The 17,920-nt window shown below is 37.8% G+C and overlaps 1 protein-coding gene across 2 annotated transcripts in view; it reads right to left on the bottom strand.

Moving 5' to 3' along the window:
* Svep1 (sushi, von Willebrand factor type A, EGF and pentraxin domain containing 1) overlaps positions 1-17,920 on the bottom strand; it is a 179,092-nt gene that overhangs the window by 143,160 nt on the left and 18,012 nt on the right. The window contains exons 1-3 of one of the 2 annotated variants that reach the window (XM_074051284.1): positions 7,390-7,523; positions 5,846-5,892; positions 4,045-4,221 (exon numbers count right to left, since the gene is read on the bottom strand). In XM_074051284.1, the coding sequence (XP_073907385.1) occupies positions 4,045-4,221; positions 5,846-5,858 (190 nt within the window). In that variant the 5' untranslated portion in view covers positions 5,859-5,892; positions 7,390-7,523. Of the gene's footprint in view, positions 1-4,044; positions 4,222-5,845; positions 5,893-7,389; positions 7,646-17,920 lie in introns of those variants that run through there. The other variant, XM_020173900.2, reaches the window with a different exon arrangement.

The raw sequence follows: 17,920 nt of genomic DNA, 5'->3' as shown, positions 1-17,920 counted from the left end.
GATGTGGGAATCAAAGTCAATTTCTTACTGACACCCTTTTTACTATGCGCCCAAAAGGCAGTGGGTGGGAATACAAAGTGAAACTGAGTCATTGTCTTCTAGAATCTCTAGTTTACTAAAGTGAGAACAAAAACAGCAGTTTTTGCATGAAGCAAGGCCTAAGAAATGAAATAGCATGGTATTTGGAGAGAACAGTAAGTACTGCTAGCTTTTAGCTCAAAGCTAAAGGAGAGATCAAACCACGCATATCGTTTACGTCATGCTGAGGAGCTTGAGTTTATCATATGAATGTCTCCTTCACTTTCCTTAGCTCTAAAATGGAATAATACTCCACGGAATTATTGTGAAGATTACCTGGGGTGATATACACCAATGCTTGGGGAAGTATCTGGCTTGTAGTAATTATATTACTTAACATTACCTACTTCAGTATTACTTTCAGTTATTCTGCCATTATTGTTATCACTATCATTATCACCATAACTCCCCAAATGCCTGTGGAAGGTTAAGGGTGAAGAAAGTCATACTGGTACTAGAGCTAGAAATGGAAGCACTTTTCTCAGTTAATCCAGCCATTTATGTACACATGTATGTGCACAAGCACACATACAGTTATCCATGTGCATGTTTACAGATACATAGATATTCCTATATCATATCCACATAAATATATATACACAGATATACATATAGATGCAAGTATATGTATTTATTTATATATGTACATATATATATAAAAAACTATACTTTAGTAAGCCCAGTTTACAGAAGAAACAGAATCAGAAGAAATTAAGGTGCTGACAGCCATATAGTTTATAATAGGCAAAGGTTGAACTTGAGCCAAATCTTTCCAGGTTTTAAATATTTTTAGTACAGTTCTATGTCTATGGTCTTGGAAAAGCAATGTATACAAGAAGTTATTTTTAAAAAAGAAGAAAAAAAGCAGTGTGCTACTTGGAAATAACAGAGGACTTAGAGAATCGTGTCCTGGGTCCCTTCTTGTGTTCTGCTGATGGCTGGATAAGTCATCTTGAGTAAAATACTCAACCTTCCTGAGGCCTCAATATCCTCTTTCAGAATGAGGGATTTACAGGGGATAAGCTCTGGCTGTACAAAGGAATGACTTGCTTCTGAAAGGCGTTGTTTGTACAATGAGGACAAAGGCTCAGCATTCCACCTACTCGGAATGGAAGGTGAAATCTTCCCCTTGAGTAACAAAACAGCGATGGCTTCACATCTTAGCTTAGAGCTGACTTTAGCCTTCTCTGGAGTGTTCTCTTCATACCACAGGCATTTTTATTTGATGGCACACCTCCCATCAATTTGCAACTGCAAATTGCAATTACAAGTTGACTTGCATGGTTAGATTGTAAATTCCAAGCAGGCAGTGAGCACGTCTTTGTGTTCACTATCACACCCCTACCTGCACCTTGCTCTGGGATCAGCATGGGAAGATGCTTAGTAACTAACAGGGGCTCACTGCTTCCAGGTTTTCAGCTCAGGATAACTTAGAGGTAATATTCTCTCTGCTTTTCAGAATGTGTTGAAATCACCATAAGATGGGGACTAAGGTAGAAAGAAGAAAAATAGAGGGGTGAACTAATTTGGGTTATAATACGTATATACATGGAAATGTCATAATGAAACCCCATGTGACAGGTCCTGTCTGAGATGAGGGGTTGGTACCAGAGTGGGGGGAGGATATAAGAAAAGGGGTAGGAGGGTAAATAGGGTGGAAATCTTATGTACACATGTATGAAAATGGAAAATGAGACCTGTTGAAACTACTCCAGGAATGGAGGAGGGGACATAAAGGAGAATGATGGAGAGGATAAATTCAACTATGATATATTGTAAAAACTTTTGCAAATGTCCTAATGTACTCCCAGCACAACAATAATAAAAAAGAAAGATTTGATAATGAGTCTTTCATGCTATAGGAAAGACATAATTTATTTGTTTTTTCTTAGCTCCTAGTACACCAGAGAAGCTAGCAATGCATGCAACCCCTGCAAGTCTGCAGACACCATGGACATCTTGGGGCTCTCACAACTCTTTTCCTAATCTCTTATGAACAAATAACGAAGATGATTTAACAAATACCAAAGATGACATATGAACATTTAATTTATATCAGTGTGACCATATCTGACTTAAATCTTGTATGTCAGGAAATACCAAGCTGAGGCTGACTAATTTGAGAGAAGGGATGGAGAAGCTAACCCTTTTGTCCACGGTGTTCCTGGCTACAATCTGCTGAAGGCCTCCAATCCCTTCAACTGATGCTCTAATTACAGGCCCACCCAATCTCCTACACGTTAAGGAGTGCTGTGCCTTTCAGCCTGGAATGTGCTACTGGTGGCAGCCCAAACCACTTGGTAACTGGAAGAAGGGGCTTTGTGAACTTCCCCCTCACTCTTCCTGCAGTTTGTCACCTGGGATATATGATTCTAGTGCCATGGAGCAATGAGGACTGGGATCCACAATGGCTAAAGCTTCTAGGCAGCCACACGGTGATGACAGTAACTTGTTGGCAGGGAAAAATAGTTCAGTCTAGGACCACACGGAAGGCAGACACGCTGACTACAGCATGGAGCACAGAAAATGAGATTTTCTGCCTGTGCTTGGTGGGCTAGGATGAAAGGAATCAGGGAGGGGGTGTTGGGGAGAGTGCCAAGCTGGGTTGTTGATGAGAGTGTGGGAAGATTCAAGGGGAGGGAAAGACAAGAGGAGGCACTGTGCCAACTCAGTTGGGCTGATTCCTCTCCCTTTTCTACTTAAGTGAGAAATCCTGCTGGGTGGGGTGGGAGCCAGGCCAAGAAAGGAGACGTGCTGCTAAAGGAACAAGGATGGTCAGACCTGGCAAGGGTGTGTCTGCCAGTTAGGATCAGTGCCAGAGGAGAGAGGAGAAATGAAGGGAAACAAGAAAGAACGCATGAGAGTGAAAAAATGATGTGGGAAGAAATGCCCTACATGGAGAAAAGAAGGAAGGAAACATGTGGGGCGGAGAAGAATCATGGTTCTGTGGTACAGACCAGAACTACCTACCAAATGCCAGGATCAAGCAGCAGTCACTTGAAAAAGAAAAAAGCAGCTACGTGGGGCAGGAGAAGGCAAACCATTCTGCTCCTAAGTTTTCTTGGTGGGTGTTAATTTCCCTGGGAATACAGTTTCCCAAAGCAGCAAATCATGGAAAAGCTATAAGTCTCTGTTTGTTTGTTTGTTTAAAGTCACTTTTTAGGTAGAAACAAATAAACAAAACGCTATTCAACACAGAAAAACCACATACTACTTCCAAATATTAGATATGTCCTAAAATATAATGTAGAACCTGAGTATCCTAAGAATACCTCTCTAACAAAATATAAAAAAACTTAGAGAAGGAAGAGTTACAAATGTTGAATTAAATTCTATTTCGAAATGGCACTTTTAGAAACTTTTGATGCCCTTTTACAGAGCCTTATAAGAGCTAAAAGATTAAGTGAATGCTGCATTTTTTGGTGACAATCCAATAAGATATATATGGGCCAGGGACCAGAATCCCAGTGGCTTTAATATCATAGGGACTGAGGCATATTTTAGCTTAGGTACCTAGATGACAGATGTGACTAATTACACTAATTATACCTAAAAGGCCCCAAACCTTCCCCTCCCAGTTCTGAACCTAGCCTTCTGGAGGCCTTGGAAGCTTTCATTCTTTCTCCTGGGAGCCTGTCACCATCCCCTGGGCTAGCTGATAGAAGATGAAGGACCACAGAAAGGAGAGCCTCCATGTCTCAAAGTCATTCTAGATCACCTGACTGCAGAACACACAAGAGAACCCAGCAGAAATCAGTAAAGCAGCCTACCCAACTCTTCAGTTGGCTCACCCAATAATGACAACTGCACAATTCAGGACAGTTGAGACCAGAAGAGCTGCTCAACTAACCCCCAGACTAATAAGTAATATTAAACACTCTTTCTTTTAGACCACTGAGTTTCAGAGGGTCATTTGTTACAGAGCAACAAATAACTGATACAGTTACACACAAGCCAGAGACTCACCTGTGCATTCATGTCGTAGACCTTTCCCGTAATAGCCCTTTTCACAGATGCATTCATATTGACCTGTGTGTGTTCCACATTTGCAGCTGGCCATTCGATCACAGCAGTCTTTGCCAGCTTCACAAAGGTAGGAACAGTGGGACATGTCCTCTTGAATAAAACTCCCAGAAGGTAGATCTACCAATAACATATGACAGAGGACAATGAAAAACGATGAGCAGTTGAATGTTACATTTTCCAGCCATTACAATTCAACTGCAAGCAGGAGAAAATATCTTTCCTCATCCATCTAATTTCCCGCCAATCCCTACTCCCTCCCAAATACGAATGTGTGTTAATTATGATCTGGTCCCAGTCTGGGACCTCATCATAAGTTCTGAAGGCCACACAGGGTCAGGCAGAAATTAAGTACTTTAGAGAGGAATCTCCAGATGTGGCAGGAAGTAACACAGTCGGTTCTTCAGGTCATTCCCCTGGCTTCCAAACCAGCAGCGTCCCACTGCCTCCGTATGAGGTCAAGCAGAAGTAACTGGACTTCCAAAATCCTTGTTTAAGTTAGAAATAAAACCACAATCCTGACCGCTGCACAAGGGGGCTGACTGTGAGTCATTGATTGGAATAAACATCATTATTTCTGTAGTCACATGATTAAAGACTTAATCACCTAAGTTCAGTAATTAAATCAGAATTGGGTCTATTTCTTCATTTTAAGCACAGCAATACCTGTTGTGTAGAGAAAGCATCCTCATTATTCGAGCCATGCTCTGAAGTCAAATATGCTAGGAATTTGGCAACTCGGGTAGAGCTGTTCAAATCGTGTGTTAGGACAGGGTAAAGTTGGATATGACTGACATAGGATGGATGGCCTGGAATGGGGCAAACAGTAAATCCCCTGGTGAAGTTACAAAACAACAAAAACAGAAACAAAAAAATCAACCTAGCTTGAATTCTAGTGCTAGGTCCATGGTGCTAGGTCCAGGTATAGAGGTCAGTCTATGGTAGGAATGCAAGTGGAAAAGTGTCAGCAAGACACGTGGGCTACAACTAAATACTGGGGGAGGAGATGGGAGATGGCAATAGCTGTCTCTATGTATTAAGACTGAGCAACAGATAAGGTCAAACTAACGGGAAGACTTCAGCCCCAAAAGAAAGGGACCAGCACCACCAGGCATCCTATTAAAGTGCTACCTAATAGACTATGGTGTGGGTGAACGGTCTGCAACAGGGGTCCTTGACGCGTAGTCTTGAGACATTGGGACACAGTTTTATTTGGTAGTAGAGCAACTTAGGATGAAAAACCTAGATATTAGACTAATGGACTAGCATTCAGGTCTGGGAGGGAGATGAGTAGAGGAATTATGTATGGGAAAAGCTGTCATTCTATAACCTATGTCTATTGAGAATGGCCAGAAACATGGACCAGTTTTGAGACCAGAAGTGGATCCATCCAAATTGAAAGTATTCTCAGAGACTACAGAACCAGGGGAATCAGGCTTGTTCCTTTGATCTGATTGTGTCTTTCGGGGAAAAACAGGATTTCCTCTTACTAACTCTAGAAATTCAACCAAAGTATCACACAGTTTTTATATTTATTTACTGTAATAACTGTGGTGCTTTCCAAACTTTGTTGCTTAATAGCCCTAATCCTCTTCTGTGAAGCACCCCCATCCAGTTTCTGGGCTAACTTAATTCAGGGACAGTACGCCTATAAAACAGAATAGTAGGACTGGAGACCCATCTGCTACACCACCTATGGCTAACAGCACCCTTAACTTTATAATCCCCATCTAGTAATACTCACTGTCCCCATCCATGAACCACCCTGTTTTCCAAGTGAACACACTTTCCCTGGAGAAAAGGAGGAAAAGACAGTCCTAGTCACTGAATTTCTACCACAGGATAGACAGTATGAAGACTTGGTGAGTTTAAATAGTTGATTCAATCCTCCTGAAAAAAAAGCTATCTGTTACATATTATAATACTTTCCATTTTGAAAAGAGTAGAAACTGAAGCTCCTACTTGCCAATAAATTGCCTACCATGATTAATGATAAATAACATTCACCAGAAATAACCATTAATAATTAATAAATAGTAATTGTTATTGAGCCTTCATAAAATATAGATGTCGAAGCCTACTTAATCTTTGTAAAAAGCCTGTGAAGTAGGTACTAGTCTCATTTCCTATTGATCAGAAACCCAAGGAGTGAAAAAATTTTTTTAAAAATGTTAAAAAACATGCAGCAAGTAGGTGACAAATCTGGAATTCAAAACCAGGAAGTTTTGATTTTTAGGGCTTAGCTCTTAAAAATTATACTTCATGAAGTTGGAGGCCCAGAACTTGAATCCAAATCTGATTTTCCTTTCCAAATCTATTTTCTTGTTGCTTCTAAGTCCTGCCTTACATTCCTCCCACTTTAGTAAGACTTCAACCTCCAATACCTTTCAACAGTGTGTTGCCTTAGAGAATTCAATTCTTTTTGCTAGCTCTGCAGCTACTGCCTGCTATCCCACTCTGAATTCTTCTCCTGGAACTACAGTAGGGCTAACCTGCTTATTACAAACTTACAAACATTACTGATTGTTTGGAGTCCTGCATTGTGATTTTCACCTCACACTGAACCTTTCATATGGAAACTTGCGAGGACCAAACCTAATACTGCAGACATGTCACTAGACCTCTTGCCATTTTGTAGCAATCTGCCTTGTTTTCTCCTGGCTCTCCCTGTTAGGGAACCATACCCTAACAGGCAAGTTCATCTAACTTAAATGATACAACTCAACATCTTTGTAAATGGTGTACAAAGAACTCTAACGAATGCATTTGCTGATTCTCTCTTCTTTTAAGGTGGATGCTCTTAAGCTTATACAAAGCACATTTATCTTCAAATTGTCAAGGCAAGAAGTGTTAAATATTTATCTTCCCTATATCTTCATGGTATTTCTGGAAACATTCTGAGAGGTCCACTAAGCATGTCTCTGAACGTTTACTTCCTCTGTCCAGATAACCAACTGTTAATGGTTAGTTAAGGCTTCCCAGTCTGTGTGTGGCCTCCATACACACCTCAATTCATTCCATTGATTCTAATGGTTGTAAATGGGGCTTATGGATATTCTAGTGAAAATACATTGCAGCTGTTAAGAAACAAAACAAAACAAATGCTCTTGCTGCAAGGTCAGAATGTCACCTCTAGGTGACACCTCTAGGGAGTTCAGCATATCTCATGATACTCAAAGTACACAGGGTGTCATGCTCAACAGAGACCTTGTCAGTGAATCCCAGGCAGTAAGAGAGAAGGAACGCCCGCTAACCCTATACTTTTGTTATGCCATCATGTTCCATTACCTTCGTGCAATGCCCGGCGAGCTAAAGCCTCAAATTCTTCAAAACTGCGCAACAGGTAGCAGTGCTCCTCCTTTGGGGCAGAAGCCATGTCATTCAGTTCCCGAATGTTTCCCTGCCATATGCCGAAAGTGAAGATTTCCACTCCCAAATCTCGTAGTGATGCCGCAACTGGCCTGGGGTCTCCACCATTGGAATATCCATCGGTAACGAGAAATATAACTTTTGTTGAGTTTTCTCTAGCATGATGAAGAATTTGCTGTAAAGACAGGGAAAGTTAGTCTGTTTGTGTTGTGTTGGCCTACTTTCTGCTTCCCTTCTTATAACAAGGTGGTACTGTACAGAAACGAGAAATGGAAATACTGATTAGGGAGAAAAAAAACAGAAACAGGCACAGACCAGAACCTATAATGGTCTTCTCATAGAAACACAATAAACCTCAAAAGCATATAAAATGTATCATCACCATCGTCATTGTAATCACCATCATAATCGTCATCTCAATGGAGCTTACTGATGAAGAACAAATGTTTACGGAATAAATTTTTAAATTAATATCACTTATTGTTAAACTATCATTGATTCCCAGGGTCTCAAAATCTGTGTCCTATCCATCTTCTTCCACACATATGTCTCTATCACAACTTCTCTGTGTCTCTCTCTAGCTATCTACGTGACCACACGATCATACACTGATTGGAAGAAAATTTAACACAATGTGTCTTTTCCAAAGTTAATAATGATTGACCTGGTTCCTATATTTGTTTTTCCACTGCTCTTTCAAAAATGTAGAATTGATCCAATGCTTAATCTTTTTGGACCACCCAGGATTAGTATAAAATCAGCTGGTTTTGGCGGTACCCTGTCTTCCTGGGAAAACATTGATTCACTAAATCTGACACTTGAGCATTATTATTTTAAGACAAATGAATTCTGTTTCACAAAGCTTTGTGCTATTCCTTCTCTACAGATACAACGGAAAAATAAAACCTTTTAAATAGACAGCCTACTTATCATATTGATGCTTTGTAACATCAAACCACGAAGGCACAGAATCTCCCACAGTGAATCCAGAATTGGGATTCAATTTGCTATTGTTGCTTTTCATTAGAATTCTGAAGGCAAGGTAAAGAAATGCTAGGGTATATTTTCCAGCAAGTTCATAGAAAGAATTCATGATTATTAGGCAATTATTCAAGAAACACTACATGTTTTCTTTAAGGTCAGCAATAGTAGTAATAATTGTGCCTTACATTTTACTGAAATTAGAAGACCTTATGATTTAAAACAATAAGTTCAACTCTGTTCACTTTAGAGGACAGATTCACTGTAAGATGCAGATTTGTCCAGATTCTAAGATTTACGTCTACAGAAAACAAACTCCATTAGTCAATGGATATTGATTATAATTTGATAATTATAACCTAAATGTTATTATTGCTTGTGAGCTACAGATGTTACACCTGAATTTAAAGAATATTAAGCTAAAAAATGACTCTGGAAAACATCTGGAAAGCCAGCAGTTTGAGAAGTATTCAAACACTTCACCCCACTCCTTCTCCAAACCCAAGTAAGATAAAGGAGAATTGTGCAAATGGGAATTTACTGAAGAAAGGCACAGAGAGTTGTTTGAGTGACAGAACAACATGCAAGATGTTAATGGAGACATTCCTCAAATACACACAACAGGGTCCCAATAAACAGTCCCAAGATCCAAATTCTCAAAGTTTAAAAAGCTGCCCTCGTGATGAAAGATAAGAAGATTTGGGATGAAGACTTCCTATGAGACTTTTTTATCCTCCAGACAAGACAAAAACCTCTGAGGAGAGGACAACAGAAAGAGGTAGAGAAAAAGAGAGGTTAATGTTGCTGTGAGACCCTGGAGCCTCCACTAATCTCTCCCCACACTCCCAACTCAGTCACGGAAGAGATGATTGATAGACATCCCTTTAGGTACAGAGATTCATAGGTCATCTGTTCATTTTAATATTCAGGATGGTGGCAGTCTCACCAAAGTGCCCTTGATCACAAATACATGGAAGAATTGACTGTAATTATAGAAGTGGTAAAAGACAGAGGAACTCATGAATCGTCTGTATTCCTAGAGAAGCATAGGAGAGAAAGTCAATTCAGTATTAAGACAATAGCAAGGGATATGCCAGGGACCAATGATAACCATCATAACCATTGATGAGACTACTGTACATCTCAGAGGATGCAAGTGTAGGACAGGACAGAGCTGAGAGGCGAACATTCCCGGCCGCTTTGCATAAGTCCCAGGGGTTAGCTGAGCTACAGGGAAGAAGGGGGAGAAGAAGAGTTCCTGACAGTTCTTGACAGTGACTCAAGTTTTCCAAAGTGAAGTGCTCAGAGGCTTTTGATTTTGAGTTTTCTTGGAGGCATCTAGAGGGAGGTATTTTGGTCATCAGGTAGATTGGGGTCTCAACATGTAAGCTATAGTTCGAATTAAGAAAAGAGAGGGTTAAAATTATCTCAGTCAGCGATTGGTGAAATACTTTGTCTTTTGCACACAGTTTCTCTTCCCAATGGAATCTTGTGATATCTTGGAAAGTGGAGAATATTTCTGGAATTCTGCCATCCCCACATATTTAGAAGGAGAAGCAAGGGCTAGAGATGAAGACCAGGAGGGGAGAGAATGAGGTCATTTTAGTAACCCCTTTGCAGCACAGCATAAAGATATTCAGAGGTGACAGGCTCAGTATTTACAGACATCTTCAAACAGAAGCCTGGTCCTCTTTACAAACGTGACTTCCTCAAAGACAGGTATTTTTAGCTACTTTTTAAATTCTCAATATCCCCAGTCTCCAGCAATGCTTGGCAAACAGAACACACTCAATAAATATCTTCCAGTAAAGAGCAGCCACACTGCAGTAATTCTTCCAGTTGCTCAGGCAAAAACCCCAGAGTCATCTTTATCTGCTGTCTCTTCCTTTAACTTGCTTTAGAAAATTTCCTGACTGGACATGGTGGTTCACACCTATAATCCCAGCTATTCTGGAGGTGGAGATAGGAGGATCATGGCCCAAAGTTGGCTCAGGCAAAAGCATAAGACCCTATCTGAATAACAAACTGAAAAAGCAAAAGAAATGAGGGTGTGGTTCAAGTAATAGAGCACTTGCTTGGCAAGTGTGAGGCCTTGAATGCAAGCCTCATAACCACCAAATAAATAAATAAAATTCCCCACCCCAACCTTGCTAAAATATTCTCATATTACACTAATATTTTTATTTTAAAAAAAGTCCTTAAATCCTATCAGGCACAGTGGCTCACATCAGTAATCCATCTACTTGGAAGATGGAGATTGAGAGGCCAGTCCTGGCAAAAAGTTTGAGAAACCCCATCTCAACCAACAGCTGGGCCTGGTGGCATGTGCCTATGATACCAGCTGTGCAAGAAGCATAATAGGAAGAATCATGGTCCAGTCTGGCCTGGACATCAACATGAGGCCCTATCCCAAAAACAGCTAAGCAAAAGGGCTAGGGGTATAGCTCAAGTGATAGAACATCTGCCTAGCAAACACAGTGCCTTAGTTCAACTCCTAGGATCACTGGGGGGAAAGACTGTAAATCCACAACGGATTTTTTTGGTCTTTGGTGTGAGGTAAGGATTATCTTGATTTTTATTAAACTGGATAAGAGATTTTCACAAACCCATTTACTGATTTATCCCTTCTTTCCTTGATTATAAGCTCTCCGTTCTATTTTGTTGATCTACTTGTCTGTTCTTAGCCAATTCCACACAGTTTTGGCTAGTATAGCTTTATAAAAGTATTTTTTCATAGCTGGTAAGGAAAATTTGCTATCTTTTGTTTTTCTATTTTAAAATGTTCGTGGTTAACCTTAAAGTTTTTCTTTTCCAATTGAGCCCCAGAATCAGCTCGTGAACTCTCATTAAAATTTCTCTGCCTAATCATTTGACCCCATAATCCCACTCTAGAACAATATTTTGGCACACAGACATCTACACAGTCAGAATTGAGGGCCAGCCCCAGTACAAATGGGCATCTATAAAACTCTGACTGCAGCCTTCAAATACCATTGCCCCCAGAAGGAGCCAGGAATTCATGAATAAATGGTTGATTTCAAGTCTAGATCAGGAAACATACAACACGAACTGGGACATCTTTTTATGTCAGAAAGCAAAGAACTGTGATAGACTCTCAAGGGTAAGCCAACAGGACTGGGAACTAGCCTGAGGAGACTCCTTCTGAAGGCCAGACAAAGGGCAATTTGAGTGTCAATAAAAATAGTAATTCAAATGGGTCAAGTACAACACAAATATAGGTAGTTGTATGTGTGTACACATATACGTATGAAGGTATCAATGTTTGTAGCTAGTACACATTCTAAGGGAAAAGTCTTATTGACATAAACAATAATTCAAATGGACTGAAATAAACACACACACACACATACATGTTCTACTTAGTACCATTTCTGGGACAAGTCCTATGATCTATTATGGATGACATAAAGAAAGATATTATTTAACTTTTCCTTAAAATTATACTTTTCCATATTCAAAGAATAAGTCCTAGTTCTAGTAGTCCAAGATGAGCCAAGTTGTATTTATATCACCCTTGTTTTTGACTCAATAATAAACTCTCTTTTTTTCTAGTTGTTCTGCTAAGAAGTCATAATCTAACCTTATGGGCACTTCACTGTTTGTCTCATTTTGAAATTTTCCTCTTCTACAAGGTCATGACCGTAAACTGTAAGCAAAGCACTTAAAAAGTGAGAATAATGATGGGGAGGAGAAGAAAAGAAGTAAAATTTTCTTTTTCAGAATGATACTCTTGATAGTATCTGGCATTGAGTATGTGCTCATAAATATTTATTCAACAATGGAATTAGTGAATGGACAGAGTGGATAAACTCTAGGATATTCTGGAAAGAGTTACTTCAGTGAATGGATCTTGGGTGAGTAGTAGGGAAGTAAGTATGCAACTCACAGCAAATGTGTGCTATTTTATGTAGTTCTTTACCAAAAACAACAACAAAAAAAAACCAGATCAATTTTGTGTGTGTGTGTGTGTGTGTGTGTGCCTTTACTGTCCTAATGCAAACAAATGCTCTCTTGCAAATTAATCTTAGCTTACACCAATATCATCAATATCATTCTTTATAATCCAGGTTGGGAATTAACACAGATTTCTCACTATATTATTAATCATAACACGACATACTTTAAGCTGTGATTCTATTTTCCTTCCTTCTAGTAGAGAACTGCTGAGTATTTACAGGAACTATTAGATCTGTTGGCAAGACAATCTATTAAGCTTAAAATAGCAAGAATAATGGCAGGACTAGTAGTCCAAGCAAAGAATTACACAAGATCTGGGCCTGGAATGCAATTTAAAGAGAGAGGAGGGGTGGACGATTTACTGAAAATAATTTACAGTCCCCCCCCTTCTTTGTGTTTCATCATGTTTGAATAGAAACATAATTCAATAAAAACATTCTTCATACTAATATTTTAAAGTAAATACATCTGTACTAATACCTGTGGAATGTGGTAGAAGCTTGGCACCAGTGTTCTTGAAATAGTCTACATCATCTGTTACCCTTGGTGAGGCATTTTAGAAACAGATTTTTTTGGTCCAGAATATTGAATGAAGCAAACCGTTTGCTGCCAAAGAAAAACTCAACATGGACTTTGTAAAGCAAAAGGTTATCACCATCTGTATTGTATCAAGCCTCTGATTAGCTTGTATAAATATCTGGCAGGGAAGTAAGCTTCCCGGGTCCAGCAATAGTCATTAGAATGATAAAAATGCAGGGTTGTGTAACATCCTTGTAACAACCCAAATCCATCACCATTACACAAGACTGCATATCCCCACCCCCACCCCACAGGCCACAAAAGAGCTGTTCTGAAAAATGGTCTTGAAAGAAAAAGAGAGGTCATGACAACTCTGGAATGGGAACAATATTTGCACTTGAGATCCATTAATTAAACTACATGCAGGTATAATATTGATCTCACATGGCCAAAGCTACAACTACCTCTTGAGAGCAGCCTCAAGTAAGGACACTAGCAAGAGAAGGTAATTAGTTATCCTTTACAAAATTTGATATGGTGGACTAAAACCCACCATGTCTGTGTCACAGCTACTCCCTTGCCAAGGAGCAGAAAATTAGTAAATTAAGTCAGTATTTCAGATTATTTTCCACATTTTTTTCCTTGCCAGGAAACAGTAACTATAAACAAGGCACCAAAAGTTACTTAAATACTTTCCTCACCATTCAGCTTTTAAAATTTCACCAACATTTATCTGTATTTAGTTAATATTTTTAATCCAAATACTCTGACATTATTTAGATCAAGAAATGTCTATTGTTTTATAGTTTTGAATATTATTTACAGGAAAAGTTAAGTTACTCTGTTGCTTCATTATTTTCTGGATTTCATACATTCATTTTTACCTCAGCTTAGTTCCTTCTGAATGTAGGGGAAGTATCTCCAGCTTTTCTTCCATATCGCTGTGGTTTTTTTTTTTTTTACAGTGTTATTTTCCTCCCTTTTACTTCTAATTACTGCTGGCATTACATTTTATTTTCCCTGTTACAATGCATTTTTATCTTATTTAGTTTTCTATTTCTTTCAGTTTTTCAGTCAGTTTTGTTTTCATTTCACTTTGCTGTTTATCCTCTTATTTCAGTCTCTTATTTAAGTGCATGTAACAAATGCTTTCTAGGATTCTGTTTTTCATAGTGAGTGCTTACACTTTATTTATATCTTACACTGTGTATGTTTTATCTAGCAGAAGAGGTCCAAAGAAGCCAGACAGAGTTGAGGGTTTTTTCCTCATCCATGACCAAAGAGATATATCAAGAGTGTTTGCAGCAAACAATAAACAAATGGGTGAAGTAAGTTTTGGAAACTATGGCCATATAATTTGTTATTATTGTGAAAACAAGCTGATAACCTACCCAAGTGATCAGTGAAGTGGGTTACAAATAAGCCACATGCTTTTTGTTAGAAAACAGAGAGCCTAGCTCAGCACTGTGCACAGAACTTTCTGTGATGATTGGCAGGCTATCTGTTCTGTCTACTACACCAGCCATCTGCCATATGTGGTTAGTGAGCACTTGACATGAGTTTATTGCAGCTGAGGGACTAAGTTAATAATTTTATTTAATCTTAATTAGTTTAAGTTTAAGGATACAGTTGTAGCTACTGGCTACAGTACTGGACAGTGCAGGTCAAGATCACTATATCCTCATTCTAGGATTACAAAAACCCCACAAAAAGTCTAGAGCGGGTCTATGAAAAATGTTCTGTAAATTTAAAAACTGCAGTATCAATGTAAGGATCTAGAAGAGGACATCATTTAATGCTGAGATAGATGAAACTAGATGCTAAGAAACCATTTAACAAAATTAATTTCTGCTTTTTTATGAATAAAAATATATAATTCATAGGATAGATTATCTATCTTAAAACAATAATGGAAACAATGCTCAACCCAGCAAATTTCCAGTAGATAAGGAATAAAGTTCACTATGAAGAGCCCTTTGAAAATTTTAGCCAAGATATAAGATCCAAAATCATAGATAGCATTGCTTTTCTAAGGGCTTCTACTCCTTCACAAAAAAATCAAAATTAGAAAGCCAGGAAAATATGTACATCATGCTTATCAAATACAGTATCAATGTCATTAAAATATAAAGCACTTTTATAGGTCTCAAAATAAAAAGAAAGAAAAATAACATGTTAGTGTTCTGTCCAAACAAAACAAAGACAAAGAAAGAAAAGAGAGTAGAAGGAGTGAGAGAGGAAAGAAGAGAGGGAGAGAGGAAGAAAGAAAGAAATTCTATTTGTAGAAAGTACAAAAATGCTTAACCTCATTAATATAAATAATGGAAATTAAGTAAAAGTGATAGCATTTTTGACTTCTCAAATATTTATAGTTACTTTAAAATTTCAAAATTATAAACTATCTGGAGAGGCAGAGACTTTTTTGGGAATACCACCTGGATTGGGTAACATTTGGTTTGACAAAGTGATCAAAGTCATAAAAAATTTCACATAATTTGAACTTAAACTCGACTGGTGAGAATATCATAAAGAAATAGTAATGGATGCATATATAAAGATGATCAAAAGGATACGTCTACCAGAATAATTTGCAGTAATAAAAAATTAGCAACAATATAAAATCCCAGAAACAAGACAACTAGCTAAAGAAATTACAGGGCAATCATATAACATCACTACAAATGACACTGGGGAATAATATTAACATTAAGAAGTGGGTAACCAAGTGCAGTGACTTCATTGCATGCATGTACATCAGTGTGTACATACATGTCATTGGATTACACGTGTGTACATGTATGTATGAGCACGGCTAGCAGTATACTCATCATTCTACTTACTTTGTAAATTTATCAATTAAAAATTTTCTCTTTCTCTTCTCTGCTTTCCCTACAGAATGACACGTGAACTCAAAACTTTGAGTATAATCTCCCAATCAATGGCTACTAAATCTTTGTCAAATTAAACTCAAACTCTTAACAGGTGAAGTTCCAGTGGCCCAGCAGACATCTCTCCCTGAATGCATGGTAAAGCCTCTCCAACTCAATACATCCCATTTGTACACAAATAAGTTTCCTCTACCTGTTTTCAAGATACATGACATATGGCACCATCATCTACCTACCTTCCAACCATAAGATCTGGAAAGAATCTATCATATTTAACCACCATCCAGACTTAACATTTCACCTCTGAGTGACCTACCTACCTCACAATCTTACTGCCCCAGTCCTGCTTCAGGTACCTCAGACTGAATATGTGAAAAAATAAAAGTTGTTTTAATAATCTCTAGAGGAAGGTGCTCTTCTTTCAAATTCATTTTCTGACCTGCTATCAAAGTTATTTTTCTGAAACACCAAGATGATCATAGTTTTAAACTTCTAATATTTCCCTCTGTCTACATGATAAAATCTAAACTTCTATGTCCTTGTACTATCTAGTTCTACAAAAATACTTCCCGTCACATCCCTTACTAGATCCCTGTCTCCTAGCTACTTTCCCAATTCACCTTTTCACTCTATTCTAGCTACACCAGTCTATTTGGTGTTTTGGAATACACAATGATTTCTTAATAGTTGGTGTGCCTAGAAATTTTTTAATAACTCTCATTTCTCAGTGTATTCACCTCCATTTTTTACTAGTTCTTCAGAATTTGGGCTAAAGTTCATCTCTTCTTTCCTAAATTCTTCTGCATAAAACTAACCCACTCCAGTACCCCACACTCGTGCTCCATTTCACTAATTATGATTATAATTATAGTTAATTATAATCATAATTATAGTTAATTCTTACATGTCTGACTATATCCCAAGCTAGATTGCAAGGTATTTTATGGCAAGGTTTAAACATTAGTATTTTCAGTATATTGGTGATCAGAGCATAACTGAAACCAGTGAATGAACAAATAAACAAATGACACAATGTTTGCTAACTATACGTCCAACATGCAGAACAAACGCTAGACCAAAAATTGGTTACAGTAATCCTGCTCTGCAATCATGAAATGAAAACTAGGATAAATATCATCTTTACATTTATTTCACAAAATCCATATTGATTCTATATTATATATTAGCCACTGTGTTAAGGTTTTCTAACTGTGCTATTTGATGACACAAAATAAACATTAACTAAGAGCAAATAAAATTAAAGTGTCTAAAGTATAACTGGAAAGAGTATTTTGTAGTCATTGAGATTTCCTATTTATTTTGCAATTTCAAATGAATCATATTCAGTATGTCTCATTTATTTTAAGTATTTACTCAGGCTTCATAGACTGAAATTCTAGAAAGGGAAAAAATGTTGGCTTAAGTAACCTTTGGGCTATTTATTATAGTCTTGCCAAGTCAGAGAAGAGCTAGAGGGTCAAAGAAAAACTTAATGTCAGATTTATGGTAACATAGCTCTTCCGCCCACATGCATGCTTTAGTTATTAAACATGGACACATGGACCCATAGGGACAGTACATCAAATTGGAAAATGGTGTGTCCAGGAGTTGATGAGTAGCAGTCTTCATCCAGACTGTAAAACACAACAGAACAAATACGCAAAGACCAAACAAATTTCTAATCATGCCAGTTTCCAACATTTATTTGTATACACATGGAAATCAAGAAAATCTAATAAAAGTCTCAGAATCCAAATGAAAATAAGAGGTCAAAATATATTACTCTTAAGAAAACTACTAATTTACTCAGATAAAAATCAAATTAAAATTTTATTATTGTTATGAATAACTATAATTTCAGTTGACATGTTAAATGTCTATATAATATGAACAAGTAGCATTTTAGTTCCAAAAGTCAAAGACAGAGAATTTATTAATGTGCTTCACATCAAGAGGTCATAGGAGAAAGTTAGATAATCTCAAATAGTACAAATATCATTTTGTATATGGGCATGCATTTGTAATTTTACAAATGAATTAGGCAAGAGAAGCACTTACTTCATGTGACAAACAGAGTTATCATA

The sequence above is a fragment of the Castor canadensis genome, chromosome 13, assembly GCF_047511655.1.
Source record: "Castor canadensis chromosome 13, mCasCan1.hap1v2, whole genome shotgun sequence".
Classification (NCBI taxonomy): domain Eukaryota; kingdom Metazoa; phylum Chordata; class Mammalia; order Rodentia; family Castoridae; genus Castor; species Castor canadensis.
Note: the sequence above shows the minus strand (reverse complement) of the source record. Positions and strands in the feature narration are given on the sequence as shown.